This window comes from Astyanax mexicanus, chromosome 21, assembly GCF_023375975.1.
Source record: "Astyanax mexicanus isolate ESR-SI-001 chromosome 21, AstMex3_surface, whole genome shotgun sequence".
NCBI lineage: Eukaryota > Metazoa > Chordata > Actinopteri > Characiformes > Acestrorhamphidae > Astyanax > Astyanax mexicanus.
Window position 1 is genome coordinate 38,667,747 of NC_064428.1, and position 18,216 is coordinate 38,685,962.

General features: G+C 39.4%; 1 protein-coding gene and 2 long non-coding RNA genes across 3 annotated transcripts in view; 1 reads left to right on the forward strand and 2 right to left on the reverse strand.

Moving 5' to 3' along the window:
- LOC125785793 (uncharacterized) lies at positions 1-2,503 on the reverse strand. The gene is made up of 4 exons (XR_007428141.1): positions 2,409-2,503; positions 453-557; positions 310-356; positions 1-223 (listed from the first exon to the last, which is right to left on the reverse strand). It is a non-coding gene; the product is annotated as an uncharacterized LOC125785793 (long non-coding RNA).
- A 7,951-nt stretch (positions 2,504-10,454) lies between these two features.
- LOC125785786 (uncharacterized) lies at positions 10,455-10,956 on the reverse strand. Its single transcript, XR_007428135.1, has 4 exons — positions 10,935-10,956; positions 10,808-10,897; positions 10,681-10,770; positions 10,455-10,589 (listed from the first exon to the last, which is right to left on the reverse strand). It is a non-coding gene; the product is annotated as an uncharacterized LOC125785786 (long non-coding RNA).
- A 617-nt stretch (positions 10,957-11,573) lies between these two features.
- The window catches only part of LOC111196728 (B-cell receptor CD22-like), a 103,208-nt gene continuing 96,565 nt past the window's right edge, over positions 11,574-18,216 (forward strand). Inside the window, exon 1 of the mRNA XM_049469525.1 lies at positions 11,574-11,632. Within this exon, the coding sequence (XP_049325482.1) occupies positions 11,574-11,632 (59 nt within the window). The remainder of the gene's footprint in view (positions 11,633-18,216) is intronic.

An 18,216-nucleotide genomic window follows, 5' to 3' on the forward strand; every position in this document is an offset into this window, starting at 1 on the left:
CTGATTGGCTACTGCTTCTGTTTAGACTCTGGCAGACTGGATCTGATTGGTTAGTGCTTGGGTTTTCACTCAGGTAGATTGGGTCTATTTGGATTGTTTTGGGTTTAACACTGGCGTATAAGGGATCTAATTGGTAAGGGTTGGAATTTACAGTATGGTAGACTGGATTGATCTCAGTAGAGTCGTCATTTTCAGGTGGATCATTTTCATTGTTGGTCGTATCCTGAATAAATAAAACCCAAAAAATCAGAATTGTGATGGCAGTATCTTTTATCAAAATAGGTATTTAATTTTATTAGGTTTTCTCACTTCATTTGTTGCAATATTCCTCTCTGTTGCTAGTGAGCGAAGAGCAACTTGAAGAAAAAAATAAGAAAATGATTTAATTTAATTTATTATTATTATTTTTACAGTTTTTTATTGGTCTGAATGTTTTTGTAAGTCTTTGTTACCTGATGAAGTTGTGATATTCCTTCGTCGTTTGCAGAATAGCACTAAAACACTGAGAGCAAATCCTGAGAACAGCAGTGAAACCAACACATACAGAATGATGAAACCTGGAATTAGAGATTAATGAGTTTAGTATGATTTAATCCAATTAAAGATCAACCGTTTCCACGTTAATTTACCAGCATAGTAGAAAAAACTACAACATCCAAATTGAATTTAATTGGTTGATGTTAGGTTAAGAGATTGGTAGACTGAATCTAATTGGTTGGTTTTTGGTTTTAGACTCTGGTAGGCTCAATCTGATTGGTTGATGCTGGGGTTAAAACTCTACTAGACTAAAAATGACTAGTTGGTTTTGGTATCTAGTCTTTCACTGAATCTAATTGGTTGGTTTTGGATTTTAGACTCTGGAAGGCTCAATCTGATTGGTTGTTTTTGGGTTTTAGGCTCTGGTAGGCTCAATCTGATTGGTTGAGGCTGGGGTTAAAACTCTACTAGACTAAAAATATTGGTTGGTGTTGGGATCTAGTCTTTGGTACACTGAATCTAATTGGTTGGTTTTGGGTTTTAGACTCTGGTAGGCTCAATCTGATTGGTTGGTTTTGGGTTTCAGACTCTCGTAGGCTCAATCTGATTGGTTGTTTTTGGGTTTTACGCTCTGGTAGGCTCAATCTGATTGGTTGATGCTGGGGTTAAAACTCTACTAGACTAAAAATATTGGTTGGTGTTGGGATCTAGTCTTTGGTACACTGAATCTGATTGGTTGGTTTTGGGTTTTAGACTCTGGTAGGCTCAATCTGATTGGTTGGTTTTGGGTTTCAGACTCTGGTAGGCTCAATCTGATTGGTTGATGCTGGGGTTAAAACTCTACTAGACTAAAAATTATTGGTTGGTGTTGGGATCTAGTCTTTGGTACACTGAATCTGATTGGTTGGTTTTGGGTTTCAGACTCTGGTAGGCTCAATCTGATTGGTTGATGCTGGGGTTAAAACTCTACTAGACTAAAAATTATTGGTTGGTGTTGGGATCTAGTCTTTGGTACACTGAATCTGATTGGTTGGTTTTGGGTTTCAGACTCTGGTAGGCTCAATCTGATTGGTTGATGCTGGGGTTAAAACTCTACTAGACTAAAAATTATTGGTTGGTGTTGGGATCTAGTCTTTGGTACACTGAATCTAATTGGTTGGTTTTGGGTTTTAGACTCTGGTAGGCTCAATCTGATTGGTTGGTTTTGGGTTTCAGACTCTGGTAGGCTCAATCTGATTGGTTGATGCTGGGGTTAAAACTCTACTAGACTAAAAAATATTGGTTGGTGTTGGGATCTAGTCTTTGGTACACTGAATCTAATTGGTTGGTTTTGGGTTTTAGACTCTGGTAGGCTCAATCTGATTGGTTGGTTTTGGGTTTCAGACTCTGGTAGGCTCAATCTGATTGGTTGATGCTCCACCAGACTGAAAATGATTGGTTGGTGTTGGTCTTTAGTCTCTGGTAGACTGAAGCTGATTGGTTGGTGTTGGGTTGGTTGGTTGGTGTTTGGGTTTCAGACTCTGGTAGGCTCAATCTGATTGGTTGATGCTCCACCAGACTGAAAATGATTGGTTGGTGTTGGTCTTTAGTCTCTGGTAGACTGAAGCTGATTGGTTGGTGTTGGGTTGGTTGGTTGGTGTTTGGGTTTCAGACTCTGGTAGGCTCAATCTGATTGGTTGATGCTCCACCAGACTGAAAATGATTGGTTGGTGTTGGTCTTTAGTCTCTGGTAGACTGAAGCTGATTGGTTGGTGTTGGGGTTGAGGCTCTTTTACACTGAATCTGATTGGTTTTATTGATTGGATGGTGTTGGGATTAACACTATTTTTTATGTATTGGTAATTTGACAGAGATAAGAATACGAAGATTCCCAGACAGGTTAGGAAGTAATTCCATTGGAAAAATTAAACGTTATTTGAAGCGTCTTGTACCTGGAGAAGGAGGTTGCTGTGCGGTTTCAGGATGGATTGAGGCACTAACAGAAAGTGAAGGTGTAGAGGGCTGGACAACACTGGGGTCAATGCTTTCTGTAGGATGACAAAAAACAGATGATAATCAAATTGACCAATCCACATCTTCCAATACAATGTGTATTAAAGTTATTTTCCTTTTGTTTATACTGTAGTGTTTATTCTGCTGCCAAGTTTATCTCAGAAAAGATTTATTTTAGGATTAGTTGCATCTGGAGATTTTGATCTGCTGTACTTAATCTGCTAATTTGGTTGGTTTAATGGCTGATTTAATAGCATTTAGTCTCTACTGCACAGAGTCTGGTTGCAAATTACACAACAAGACAGACTTTTTGTTGAAATGGAAATAAGGCGCCTATGTTTTCTGGAGTCAGAAATGGTCAAAAATTGATAAAAGCCAAATAAAAAGGATGTTTTTGTTGGTTTATTTTGTGTTGTTTTGGTTTGCATTTTTTCAGAAACACCTCTTTGGTTGTTGTTGTACTACATCAGAATGAAATCCATCTCTACTTTCCTTTTTTCCTGAAATCTCGCTTTACTTGACAGGACTGACATTTTAGTTTGTCTTTGTTATTTCAGCTAAAAATTATAAGTATGTTATTACTGCATTCTTTGGTAGAATGAAAGTTGGATTTTACTAAAAACCTTAAAATTAAGAACATACACACCTGTAGTTGGAAAGGGAGGTGGGGAAGTGGGTGATGTATAAACTGATGAAACAGTAGTAGATTCTGTTGAACCTGGAAAAAAAAGTAAGTAAGGACAGTTAGGAAAAGCGTATGCCTCCTCTGATACGTGTGAAGTCAGACTCCGCCTCTTTTCAAATATTCCCATCTCTGATACATCAGCCTATAGATGCCAGTGCCAGCCAGCATCACAATGAAAGTGACGAGGTGGCAGGGGGGGTAGCTGCCCCCTTTCAGTGCCACCGTGGTTAAAAAAAGCATCACTTTCCTTTCCAAGTTTACTTAAGAGTGGCAAAAATAGACAAAGTGCCTTGTCGACTGTCTGTTTTGTGGGGAAAAAGTTATCAAGTTCTCATTAGAGTGACCTTTTCTTGAAATAATCTATGATGTACCTTCTAGATTATCAAAAAATTTTGATATTAATATGGATAATATGTCTTAATTAGTGCCCACTATGGGTTCTTTTCTGCCCTTCCAGTAGAAAACAACAGTTATAAAGCATTTTCTAGATCAATCCTACTAGACAATGTCCCAAAGTAGAGACAGTGCCCTTTTCCCAGTAGAGTAAATGAGATGGGTTAGTTGCCCATCCAATGGAGGGGTATCTACCAGTGGATTAAATGTGAAGAAGTGACCTATAGGTGCCCTCATAGAGGAATAAAATGGATATAATTATACAATAAGACCAGAACAAGTGTTGTTAATCATAGCAAAGGGTTTAAAAAATAACAATTCCCATTCTTAATCTTCTCAAACATCTATTCCATACATGTAGGGTTTTGATTCCAAACATACCCTTCTAGAATATTTACACCCTACATTGGCAGGAGGAGCCATTTTTTTTTAATTCAATAAGTCTTTCAAGTATTTTTTAAACTCTTAAAAACTCACCCATTTCAACATGTAACAAAATCTCTGTGTAAACATCACGTTGTGGTAAAGATCTCTGTATCCCACACCAGTATTGTCCTGCATCCTCTGGTCTCAGGTCAGTGATGGTGACGGTGAAGACTCTGGCTGCTGTATCGTCTTTCAGAGAGAATCTCTGATCTTTAGCTGTAGATCCAGATTTAACAGGGATGTCCTTATTTCCAAAAGGTAGAGTAGAACATGCTCCTCTGCAGAGATACTTCATGTTGGTCTCATATCCAGAATCATAGGAGCATCTGATCTGAACTGAACGTCCTCTGTATCCAGTAACAGTGGGTACATCACTGATTCCAGCTGTAAATCAGAATATACTGTATTAGAGAGTAATAAACACTGAGAGTTGAAATTGTAGTAAAATGATAAAGAATAATCTAGAAAATGTAGAGGAGATTATTTATGTCAAGAAAATAATATTAGAGCTTTTAATTTTAAAATCCTGCTAAAAATTAAAGTTCTACCAGGAGACTCTAATGCTATGTCACCTTTATCCCGACCAATCACCAGCATCCGACCAAATTGGTACCATATTGTTGACTACATTCCTGCCTTCTACGTATGGCAAGATTTTGCTAGAGTCCAGAAGCTACAAGACCAAAGCTAAAGATGTAGGTGTATGCCAAAGACTTTTAAAATGAAAGACTCTATCAAATTCTGTTCTAAAATTCCATTTTTTCTGGTAGAAATCAATTCACGTATGATAAGATGATAGAAATCTACAGATCCACAGATCAAATCATCAATGAATGCTCAGCGCCACCAGTTCCACCCCATTAATAACCATTCAAACAACACAACCTACTACTCTAAACCAATAACCAAAGAACCACATTGGCCTCCACCAGTTTCCTAATGGACTCTAAAACACTAAAAACAGTTTAAAGTACCAACCTTGCTTTGTGTATACAATCAATTCCATCACACTGCTGTTCCCCACCCAATCTCAGCCCTTCTTATTCACTACCTTCCTAATACTTGATTAAGCTTAAGGTTCGTAAAGGTTCTACAACAGGTTCTTTGCCATGGAACAAAACACTTTTGCAAGAGAGTATAAAAAATAAAAGTGAAGAACCTTGGGAGTCCAGTTTGTCTCACGGAAACCTGGCTGAAACACACCATGCCGGACTCAGCCTTCCAGCTCGCCGGCCGGCAGCTCTTCCAAGCGGACTGCAGCCAGCTATCCGGAAAAACCCGGGGGCCATTTGTCTACATGTCTACATTGTCTACATGCGTCTACATAAACAAAGGTTGGTGCACAAACTGCATGTTGGTAAACAACCACTGCTCCAAGGCGACAGAACGGCTGACTGAAATGTCACCCTCACTATCTGCCTCGTGAGTTTTCGGCGGTGTTCGTGATTGCTGTTTACATAGCACCGGATGCTAATGCTAAAAACACACTGAAGAAGCTTTATGACAACATCAGCTTGCTTCAGAACAAGCATCCGGATGCGTTCTACGTGGTAGCGGGGGATTTTAACCATGTAGAACTGAAGAACACTCTGCCAAGGTTTTACCAACACGTGAACATCCCAACGCGAGGCAATAACACGCTGGACCGTGTTTACACCAACCTGAGGGATGCATACACAGCCTTCCCCCGCCCCCACCTCAGGCTATCTGACCATCTCCATCATGCTGGTCCCCGCGTACCACCCCCCGCTGCGACGCTCAAAACCCACACAGAAGACCTTCACTGTGTGGCCCAGTGACTGTGACTTGCTACCCGAACCAGAATCCCTGGCTGAACGCAGAGGTGCGTTCTCTGCTGAAAGCCAGGAATGCTGCCTTCAGATCTGGAGACTCAGGAGGGCTAGAAGAGAGCTGACTGTTGGAGTTAAGAGGGCAAAAGCTGCATATGCTTAGAAAATACAGGGATACTTTTCCTCCCAGGATCCACAGAGCATCACAGACTAAAAATCCAACGTTGCACAAAGCTCCAAAGACCCATCCCTGCCTGAGGCTCTCAACAAGTTCTACGCCCGCTTTGAGAATCCTGACACACCCCCCAGCACCAGACCCCCACACTCACCAGGAGAGGAGACCCTCAGCGTGACACCGGCAGAAGTAAGGAGGACGCTGAGGAGGATCAACCCCTGGAAAGCTGCTGGCCCAGACAACATCCCCGGATGGGTGCTAAGAGAATGCGCAGACCAGCTCTCGGATGTCTTGGCGGACATTTTCAATGCTTCCCTCATCCAGGCTCCACAGTGACAGGTCTGAATGACTACCGGCCAGTAGCCCTCACTCCGATAGTCACAAAGTGCTTTGAAAGACTGGTTCAGACCCACATCAAAGCCACCATCAACATCACTGTGGATCCACACCAGCACGCATACAGGAAGAACCAATCCACAGAGGATGCCATTTCCTCCGTGGTCCACACTGCCCTCACCCACCTGGAGCAGAAGGATTCCTACGTTCGGATGCTCTTTGTGGACTTCACATCTGCTTTCAACACCATGATTCCTCAGACACTGATAACCAAACTCTCCTCACTTGGACTGAGCTCTTCCCTGTGCAACTGGGTCCTAGATTTCCTGACCAACCTCGAATCCTTGAATCCTTGAAGTTTATTCCCCATTTAGAAGGACCTTTACACTTACAGTACCCCAGGGTTGTCTTCTAAACCTCTTAAAACCTTTAGAACCACTGATAGTTCTTGTTTTCACCCCACTGATATGTATAATGTAGGAACATGTCAACCAGTTTTGGCTGCTTTGCATAGTTAGAATCTTTAGGGTTAAAGTTAGTATTAAATTTTTCTTGTCCTATCACGTCTTTAATGGAACATTTCTGAATTTTCAAGAAAAACAGTCTAAACTGGTTTTAAGAACAAATTTCTGCTTAAGAACAGTTGGTGAACAAGGCCCATTGTTCTTTAAGAAAGATAAAGGAACTTAAAGGAAATAACTTCTTAATCCAATTCTACCCTCAAGAATAAGAGAAAAACTTCCTACATTGATTAAGAACCCAGAAAAAAATGCTGGGGCCTGTAGAAGTAGCCATAATTTAGAATCAGAAAGGTTCATCCATGGACCATCTTTAAATGACAGTAATGGGCCCAATAAACGTCATAGAGCCCATACCCACCTGGAACCCACCTAAGCCATATTTCACCCACTGGACTCTACTGCTCTACAGCGGTTAAAGAGCATCTGAATCTCAAGATACAAGAAAAATGATAAAACTTACCTGGTATGATAACAGCAATGATGATAATCATGTTGACGATAGTCTTGTTTGAAATTAGAGCCATGATGAGATTGTGTCTAGACACACAGAGCTTATCATGAGTGATCTCCTGATGAGCCTCGATGTCTTCCTCATGTGACAGACAGTTAACACCTCCCAACCTCTCTCTCCGTCACAAGAACCACAGACTTGCAGACTTTAGCCAGGCCACCACTTCCTCTTTAATATATCCTAAAGACAAAAGATCTGAGGTCAGTGTTTCTGCTTTTTCTTCTGTTGCTTAGTTGTTATTAAAGTGTGAGACACAGGCTCTGGACCAGTCTAAAGAATAAGTCTTAGGTCTCTCTGCAGAACTGCTGACTAAAATGTGGCATTGATGCTTACTGGAACAAAACATCTTAAAGTTTACTACATACACTACTTTATATTATCAGTTCTCACTACAACTCCCATAATTCACCTGCAACCACTATTATCAGACCCCTACTACACCTCCCATAATTCACCTGCACCCACTATTATCAGCCCTCAGTACAACTCCCATAATTCACCTTCACCCATTATTATCAGACCCTCACTGCAGGTGAATTATGGGAGTTGCAGTCAGGGGTGATAATAGTGGGCGCAGGTGAATTATGGGAGTTGTAGTGAGGGCTGATAATAGTGGGTGCAGGTGAATTATGGGAGTTGTAGTGAGGGCTGATAATAGTGGGTGCAAGTGAATTATGGGAGTTGTAGTGAGGGCTGTTAATAGTGGGTGCAGGTGAATTATGGGGGTTGTAGTAGGGGTCTGATAATAGTGGGTGCAGGTGAATTGTGGGAGTTGTAGTGAGGGCTGATAATAGTGGTTGCAGGTGAATTATGGGGGTTGTAGTAGGGGTCTGATAATAGTGGGTGCAGGTGAATTATGGGGGTTGTAGTGAGGGGTGATAATAATGGGTGCAGGTGAATTATGGGGGTTGTAGTAGGGGTCTGATAATAGTGGGTGCAGGTGAATTGTGGGAGTTGTAGTGAGGGCTGATAATAGTGGGTGCAGGTGAATGATGGGAGTTGTAGTGAGGGCTGATAATAGTGGGTGCAGGTGAATTATGGGAGTTGTAGTGAGGTCTGATAATAGTGGGTATACGTGAATTATGGGAGTTGGAGTGAGGGGTGATAATAGTGGGTGCAGGTGAATTATGGGAGTTGGAGTGAGGGGTGATAATAGTGGGTGCAGGTGAATTATGGGAGTTGAAGTGAGAGGTGTAATAGTGGGTGCAGGTGAATTATTGGAGTTGTAGTAGGGGTCTGGTAATAGTGGGTGCAGGTGAATTATGGGAGTTGTAGTGAGAGGTGGTAATAGTGGGTGCAGGTGAATTATGTGAGTTGTAGTGAGAGGTGGTAATAGTGGGTGCAGGTGAATTATGGGAGTTGTAGTGAGAGGTGGTAATAGTGGGTGCAGGTGAATTATTGGAGTTGTAGTAGGGGTCTGATAATAGTGGGTGCAGGTGAATTATGGGAGTTGTAGTAGGGGTCTGATAATAGTGGGTGCAGGTGAATTGTGGGAGTTGTAGTGAGGGGTGATAATAGTGGGTGCAGGTGAATTATGGGAGTTGTAGTGAGAGGTGGTAATAGTGGGTGCAGGTGAATTATTGGAGTTGTAGTAGGGGTCTGATAATAGTGGGTGCAGGTGAATTATGGGAGTTGTAGTGAGGGCTGATAATAGTGGGTGCAGGTGAATTATGGGAGTTGTAGTGAGGGCTGATAATATTGGGTGCAGGTGAATTATGGGAGTTGTAGTGAGGGCTGATAATATTGGGTGCAGGTGAATTATGGGAGTTGTAGTGAGGGCTGATAATATTGGGTGCAGGTGAATTATGGGAGTTGTAGTGAGGGCTGATAATAGTGGGTGCAGGTGAATTATGGGAGTTGTAGTGAGGGCTGATAATAGTGGGTGCAGGTGAATTATGGGAGTAGAGTGAATAAGTGAACTAAACTTCAGTCAATGTTTTCTTTTCGTAACCTTTACTTAATTTCTGCATACAATATTAACTAATTACAATTACTTAATTTATACAATATTACTCAAATAATATATGATACATAATATATTATAATTCCTGAAACACACACATATTACACATATGTCTCAACACATGGACAGCATGTAATACATTATTTTTAGTATACTAAAATATAAATGGCATCCATGTGTTGAGACAGTGAGACTTGGCTTGTTTACAAAATAAATATTTGAATTTATGTAAATATTTTAACGTGTGTTTTAACTAAAATTAGATATAATACTATTGTATAAATTAAGTCATTTTAATTAGGTGATATTGCTCTTTTCTGTGCAGTAAGGTTTTAATAAAGTCTTTATAATAAAGAGATCTCAGCTCTATAAATACATTTATCTGCTGATCTGAGGGGTCACAGCAGGTCAGATACGCAGTAGAAGCGTTTCTCTGGGGGGGTGTGGCTTATTTAACACTGATAAGGGTTAAGAGAAGATGGTGTTTTCACACTTTATACCACAGAGTTGCTTCCCGAGTGCTGAGCATTCACTGCAATGGGGGAGTTATATAGACACTAAGTGTGTGCATTATTAGTGATATTAGTGGTGATCTTTATTATTTCTACAACAGATTGTTGAGAATGTAAGAAATAGAATTATTGATCTGTGTACAGGTGGCCTGCAGGATATAGAACTGCTTAGACAAGAGTTCACTAAAGTTTTCCAGCACAGGTTCCACTCAGAACATATGGGAGGAAAATCAAGCCAAAAAAAAATAAAAATACAATACAAGCCAATAATAACACTTAAACCACAGCAGCGTCTTAGTAACCAACCCATATACCATTGCAACATCTTAGTAGCCAACTCTTAAACTCCCATAATTCACCTGCACCCACTATTATCAGCCCTCACTACAACTCCCATAATCCACCTGCACCCACTATTATCACCCTCACTACAACTCCCATAATTCACCTGCACCCACTATTATCACCCCTCACTACAACTCCCATAATTCACCTGCACCCACTATTATCACCCTCACTACAACTCCCATAATTCACCTGCACCCACTATTATCACCCCTCACTACAACTCCCATAATTCACCTGCACCCACTATTATCACCCCTCACTACAACTCCCATAATTCACCTGCACCCACTGTTATCACCCTCACTACAACTCCCATAATTCACCTGCACCCACTATTTTCAGACCCTTACTACAACTCCCATAATTCACCTGCACCCACTCTTATCAGCCCTCACTACAACTCCCATAATTCACCTGCACCCACTATTATCAGACCCTCACTACAACTCCCATAATTCACCTGCACCCACTATTTTCAGACCCTCACTACAACTCCCATAATTCACCTGCACCCACTCTTATCACCCCTCACTACAACTCCCATAATTCACCTGCACCCACTATTATCAGCCCTCACTACAACTCCCATAATTCACCTGCACCCACTATTATCAGCCCTCACTACAACTCCCATAATTCACCTTATTATCACCCCTCACTACAACTCCCATAATTCACCTGCACCCACTATTATCAGCCCTCACTACAACTCCCATAATTCACCTGCACCCACTATTATCAGCCCTCACTACAACTCCCATAATTCACCTTATTATCACCCCTCACTACAACTCCCATAATTCACCTGCACCCACTATTATCACCCCTCACTACAACTCCCATATACCATTGCAACATCTTAGTAACAAAGACCTACACTTCAGCAATACCTATAACTAGCGATTTCTTGTTTGAAGGCATCTATACCACAGCAACACCTTGGCGACCACTTAATGACACTGTAGCACCCACTTAGTAACGTATTTGTAACATACACCTACATCATAACAACACCATAGAAACAACCTAGTGACACCTTAGTAACCAGCAGCTGTACACCTTTCAACACTTTAGCAAACACTAAGGAACATATTTGTGACCAACTCTCGACACCTCACCTCAACTTAGCTTAGCCATTTTAGCTTAGCTTAGCTTAGCAACCAACTACAACTCTTATACCGCAGCAACACCTTAGTCATCAATATACTTATATACTTAAATAGGACCTCAGCAGCCACCTAGCAACATGTTAGCAAGTAACAAATGTACCTATGCCTATGCTCTAGCAACCAACTACTGACAAATTAGCCAAATTAACCATCAGCTGTACCACAGCAACAGTGCTAAACTTGCATTGCACTCAAAGAACTGCACTCTATATTTATTCTTATTATTGATAATAATTGAAACAACAACATATCTCATAATCTTGTTGAGAGTCTCGATGTTGAAGAAGCTTCAGGTGAAGATCACGAGGCAGATAAGAAGATCATGTGAGCGGAGGTACGCCCAGTTACACGCGTAAACCACGTCCAAAATAACACTTCATTGCTTCCTGTGTTCTTAGCATTTCACAGTTGCAGGCAGATGATGAGCCTCGGGAGTGGACGGTAAGATCATTTCTCCAGATACGGTCATTTAATAATCAAATAAACTAATAATTAGACGTAAAAGAAGCATAGAATGTATTTATAGTTGTTTATAACTTGGAGTTTTTCTGCTGCAGTGGTCCAGGTGGTCTTTTGGTTTTGGAAATCCAATTCAATTTGAGTATCTAAATTTGGAATGATAGTTGATATCAGTTTGTTAGACTCTAAAAAAGGTAGAAGGTCTCTAAAAGGTAGGGATTTTTACAGAGTATCACCTGCAATAGTTGGGTGTTTTTTGTGTTGTGGAGTTGTGATACATTTTATGGTGAATATGTCATGAGATGTTATACAGGCCTTCTAAAACCATTTCCTCATACCAGAAAATACTGTAAACCCAGAAGTTTTTTGAACTCAAATTAATTAAGTCTGTTTTACATAAAATTGGATATTTCTAAACAATACTCAACTATTTTGAGTTAGTTGAACTGAATTTGTGAGCACATATACTGTACTATTCACACCGAGATCCTTGAGTTGAACCAGCTTATAATAACTGAGTTTAGTCTGTTTTGCCATTAACAGCTTCTTTTCTATTGGCTTCTGTCACAATCTATTTGCATACTGGGTGTGTCCAACAGTTTCTGACAGACACTCACCATCAGTGTGTAGTGATTCCCCTGGGGACCACTACAGACTATTCCAGATGGTCTTAAGTTTTCCTGCAAAATTTCTTGGTAAACTTGGGAATTAATTTTTTTCTGATAAAAAATGCAAAGCAGCCCCAAACCCCATGATGCCCCCTCCACCATGTTTCACAGTTGGGATGAGGTTTTGATGATGGTGTGCTGTGTGTTGTGTGTGTTTTCCTTCCAAACAACTCGATTTTGGTTTTATCTGTCCACAGTATATTTATCCGGTACTGCTGTGGTACATCCAGATGTTAGGTTGGGGTAGGTGTGGGATCCAAGTGCAGAGCAGATATGAATATATAATGGATATATATATATATATATATATATATATATATATATATATATATATATATATATATATATAAAGATATAGTTCTTTTTTTTTAGTTCTAGTTATGGTTTTGGGATAATAATAAAAAAAATACCCCACAAGAGGTGTGGAAAAAAAAAGGCGGGAAACAGAACAAAGGAAATGCCACAAAATTGCTTGTACCAACAAAAGACAGCTTTAAACTTCAAATAAACCAAACTAAAACACAACCAAAACTAAAACTTATTTTATTTTCTTTCTGTATGGCTTTCTTTTTAGACCTATTTCCTTCTTTTGAGATCACCTTTTTTTTTCTTTTCTTTTCTTTTTGTGTGGCTTTCTTTTGATATCACCTTTTTCTTTTTTTGTGTGGCTTGCTTTTCAGATCACTTTCCTTTTTTGAGATTTTTTTTTCTTTTCTTTTCTTTTCTTTTCTTATACCCTCTAGTACCGGTCACCCCTCAGTGAAGGTGCAACAGTGAGGTCTGGTTTGACTGAGGTTTATATAGGGTAGTGCACAGGTGCAGCTGGTTGACACTAATCACCGCCGGGGATTCTGGGAGTTGGAGAAATGGAGTACCATTTCCTCCCCTATGTCTACCAGTCCCCCTGCTGGCAGCCCGCGGTGCAGCACTGCCCATCACACCAGTTGCTGGTGGTTCTGATATCTGCTGAGGATGCCCCGGGTTGCCTATAATTGCAAAACATCTAGAAAGAGACCCATGGAAAGGACCAGAATTCATTTAATTGATTATTGTTGAAAAATGCAGCCTATGAAGAACCTTGATACACTGGATGGATTATATATTATATACTATATCTCCCATCAGTATCTAGTAGAACTTTCAGAGAACAGAGGCACCAAGGTTTGCCAGCACAACCCTAAATTGGACCCGAAACCAATCAATCAATAAATCAGTCAATCAACCATTGTTTTCACTCGGGAAAAACATTGAGGGTGACCCTCATTTACAATGTTGTCAAGCCTTTACAGCATCAAAGGGATCAAAAACATTCAATAAGAAATTAAAAATAAAAATAAAAAAATGATAAAAAGTTAAAAGAAATCCTAATTTAAATCAGCATTTAATATATTTTATATATGAATAAAATATCTATTTCTGTCACAGTTTAGCCCGTGTCTGTCTCGTTGTGTCTCCCTCTCCTGGTCTATTGTGCTCCTGCCCCTCTGTTTTCCTGTCATGTGTCCCAGCCATGTGCTATTGTTGTTTTTGTCCTTGTCTCCGCCCTAGCCCTGCCCTAGCCATTAGTGCTGTAACCTCTTGTCTCATTTGTAACCCCGCCCCCTTGTTAGCTCCCACAGGTGTCCCTTATGTTTGCCTGTATATAATACCCCATGTGCTCCTTGTTCTGTGTCGTGCTTTGTTTGATCTAGTCCTGTTTCTCTGTCAGAATCTTGTTTAGTTGTGTTTTTGCGCCTTTGAGCCTTTTTGTCTGCAGTGTTCTGGTTTGTTTTCTTTAGTTTATTTATTTGTTTGATTATTTTGTTTGTTTGTTTAAGTCTTTTTCTCATATCCTCATAGTTCATAGTGTTTTGTTTTAGTTACCTTTTCTTTATACTATTTCATAGGGTTTTGCTCTTTTGTTTATTTTCTTGTTTAAATGGAAAATAAAACTAACTTGCATTTGCATCCGGCCTCCTCCTCTCCGTTACAATTTCAAATAGAAAATTCAAAAAGACAATGAAAAAAAAATAATGGACACAAAAAAGTAAAGAATTTATAAAATGCAAATTTAAGAAAAAGATATAGTGAATATTAATGAGCTAAGAACATAAGAATCAAAATATAAAACATTGGAATAAAAAGTAATAAAAAATAAATAAACACAAAAATAAATGAAAATTATAATAAATAAAAATAAAACTCATTTAAAACAGTCACAGGCTTTCTGTTGGCATTTAGAAAGTAAAAGTTTTTTAATGATTGATTCAGTGATCCCAGCGAGCTGAGCTTCAGTGTTTCCTGTAGTGAACTCCAGCTCACTGGTCGATGATTACGTTTATGATAAATCGATGACTTAAGTTTAAAAAGTTTTTTAAAAAAGTATATTTTCCATTTATTCCGTTTTTCTCAAGCAATATTTTGGACTATTTGAAACACAGTACACTTATGACCAGAATTATCCACATATTAAACATTTTATATATTTTGTTGTATATTTTCCAGGCTTCGTTAGAATGAGATCCCTCAGCTCGGCTCCTCCTCTGGTTCTTCTGCTTGTGATTGTGGGTGAGTTAGAAGATTCTAGTGTAACACTGTACCATTTCTTATTTGTAGGTTCTGCTGTAGAATCACTTTATTAATATCTATATTAATATTAATAGACTGATCCAGCCTCAGTAATCAGATATTTACTGCATCATATGTTTCAGGAGCTTCTGGATCACAGTGGAGTGTGAAATATACACAGAAGAAAATATGTGCTTTAAAAGGATCTACGGTGTTTATTAACGGCACTTTTACACTTCCAGCACGTCTTACAGTGAAGGATGCATTTTGGGTATTATCCTTAAATATGCAAACTGACATCAGACAAACCCCAGATTACAAAGGCAGGGTTGAGTATTTAACTGATAAACCCAAACGCTTTTCCTTTAAACTAAATAACGTGATGAAAAAAGATGAAAAAGAGTTCTGCTTCAGAGTCATTACAAGTGACAATCAAAAGTGGACCTACGCACCTGGAGTTCAGCTGATTGTTCCAGGTAATGCACGGTTTTGGGTCCCACTTTATAATGACTGAGTTTAATATCTGTGTAATTACACTGTAACAACCAGTGATGTCGTAGTTACTTTAAAAAAGTAATCTGAGAAAAATAAACTCCTTGAAAAATTAACTTACTTATTTTGTGGATTACTTGACTTTAAAATTAACTACATTAGATTACAAGTTACTACAAGTTATTTACTTATGCACCACCTCAACGTAAAAATGACAACCGGTTTTGCAAATAGACAGGTTCGATATAAAACAGACCTAAATTAATATATGTTTATATTAATAAATACTACAATTTGAATAGTAGGTAGGTAAGGTAGGTTTGGAAAAGAATATTGAATCATGTTGATATAATACAAGTTACTCTCATAATTATAGTTTAAATAATAATAATAATTTACATAATAATAGTTTAAATAATCAGTGTTAGGTACGCTTTATTTGATAAAGTAATTAGTTAAAGTTACACTAGTTACTTCCCCAAAAAAGTAACTGAGTTACTAACTGACTTACTCCACCATAAAAGTAACTAGTTACCAGTAAAAGTAACTATTGCATTACTTTTGTGTTACGCGCCCCCGTAACCCCCATACTAGTCTCTCAGAGTGTGTTTCATAAGCCAGATGTATAGAGTGCATGACAGCAAAGACAAGAACCTGCATAGAGGATTTGTCCATGATAAATTTTTCGTTTGGGGACATAAAGTGAACTCGACGTGCACAACCTTTAACCTTTGACCTCAGTGAGTGTGAAGTAGTGTGGATATTTTCATCTGTTTTGCCGCTGGAGTCCTCCTCACTCTCAATCTCTCACTCTGCGCTCTAAACACCCGTCCACCTATTTTCTCTGATTGGCTGAAGATGTAATCTTACTATACCTTAGCCAATCATTGCTTAGGCATTCATCTCACACACAAACACACAAACTTGTGCCTTTGCCTGTATGCACAAAGTAAAAAAAAAAGTTAATTTAGGGGCTAAAGTGCGGGAAATGGTAACGGCGTTATAGTTACAGTCAGAGTAATTAGTTAGATTACTCCTTACCGAAAAAAGTATTGGCGATAGTAACACTGTTTATTTCCGCCGTTAGAGGATAGATTTAGACTTTATTGATCCCTGAGAGGAAATTCCATCATGTCATCCCTTTTACAAACAGATTGTAGTTATAATTTTTTTTTAATGACAAGGTTACAATTACAGTTTTTGGTTTTATGGCATTTGCATTATCTCAGATCTCCATGTAGAATCTCCTGGAGAAGTAACAGAAGAAGAATCAGCAGTTCTGACGTGTAAAACCACCTGCAGTCTGACTGATCCAACATTCATCTGGTACAAAGATGGACGTCCTTTAACCACAGAGATGATCCAGAAGAATCAGCAGCTCCACCTGCAGACAGTCAGCAGTGAGGATGCAGGCAGTTATAGCTGTGCTGTAAGAGGATCTGAACATCTCCCCTCTACTGCTCAAACTCTCAGAGTCAGACGTGAGTAAAGTTCTCATTCTTCTCTAAACTCTGGGAATGGTTGAACCACACAGTGATATTAGAGATTAGCAAGAAACGCTAAAGTCAGATCTGTCTCTAGATCCTCCAAAGAACTTCAACAGCATACTAACAACCTGATACTTCCAGTAAATGAACTTTCCAAGTGTACTGCACTGAATGTACTAGTGCATCTCCTAATTAGAGTGATCAAGGAGGTACACTACAGAGAGTTCACTAGTAAGTGTACTACATGGAGATTACTATTGAGAGTTATAAATGTAACATACTAATGAATTCACTACATGAAAGGGTACTACATAGAATGTACAAGTAAGCATACTGCAGTGTACTAGCATATGTAATAGTGAATTTACAACATTAAGTGTACTAGTGATTATACTAGTAAGTGTACAACAGGGTGTGTACTAGCAATTGTACTAGTGAGTGTACTACAGGGAATGCACTACAATTGTATTAAGTGGAATATGCTAGTGAGTGTACTACAGGGAGTGCACTAGTGATTGTATTAGTGAGTTTACTACATGGAATGCACTAGTGATTGTATTAGTGAGTTTACTACAGGGAGTGCACTAGTGATTGTATTAGTGAGTTTACTACAGGTAGTGCACTAGTGATTGTATTAGTGAGTTTACTACAGGTAGTGCACTAAAGTCAAAGTCAAGGTCAAAGTCAAAGTGGTTTTTATTGTCATTTCAGCTATATACAGAGTACAGAGTGAAACGAAACAACGTTCCTCCAGGGACCATGGTGCACATAAACACAGTGTAGACAGAACAATAGTGCAACAGTACAAAAGTGCAGACAGACAATACAACACCATACAGACAAAGAATAATAAATAACAAGACAGTGTGCAAATTTTGCAGTGTGCAAAAAGGACCAGGTGAGGTAGTAATTACTCTATTACACAGTGTGCAATAGAGTCCAGTGAGGTAGTAGGGTTTTTAGTGCTTTCCATTTTCTGGGGTAAGTGGGGTAAGAGTGTGTGTGCATGTACAGAAAAACCATCAGTTCAGTCTCTGCAGTTAAGGAGTCTGATGGCTTGGGGGTAGAAGCTGTTGCAGAATCTGGTCGTGCTGGACCGGATGCTGCGGTACCTTCTTCCCAAAGGCAGGAGGGAGAACAGTTCGTGTGAGGGATGAGTGGGGTCATTTACAATGCTGGTTGCTTTGCGGATGCTGCGGGTGGTGTAAATGTCCGTGATGGAGGGGAGAGAGACGCCGATGATCCTCTCAGCTGTCCTCACAATA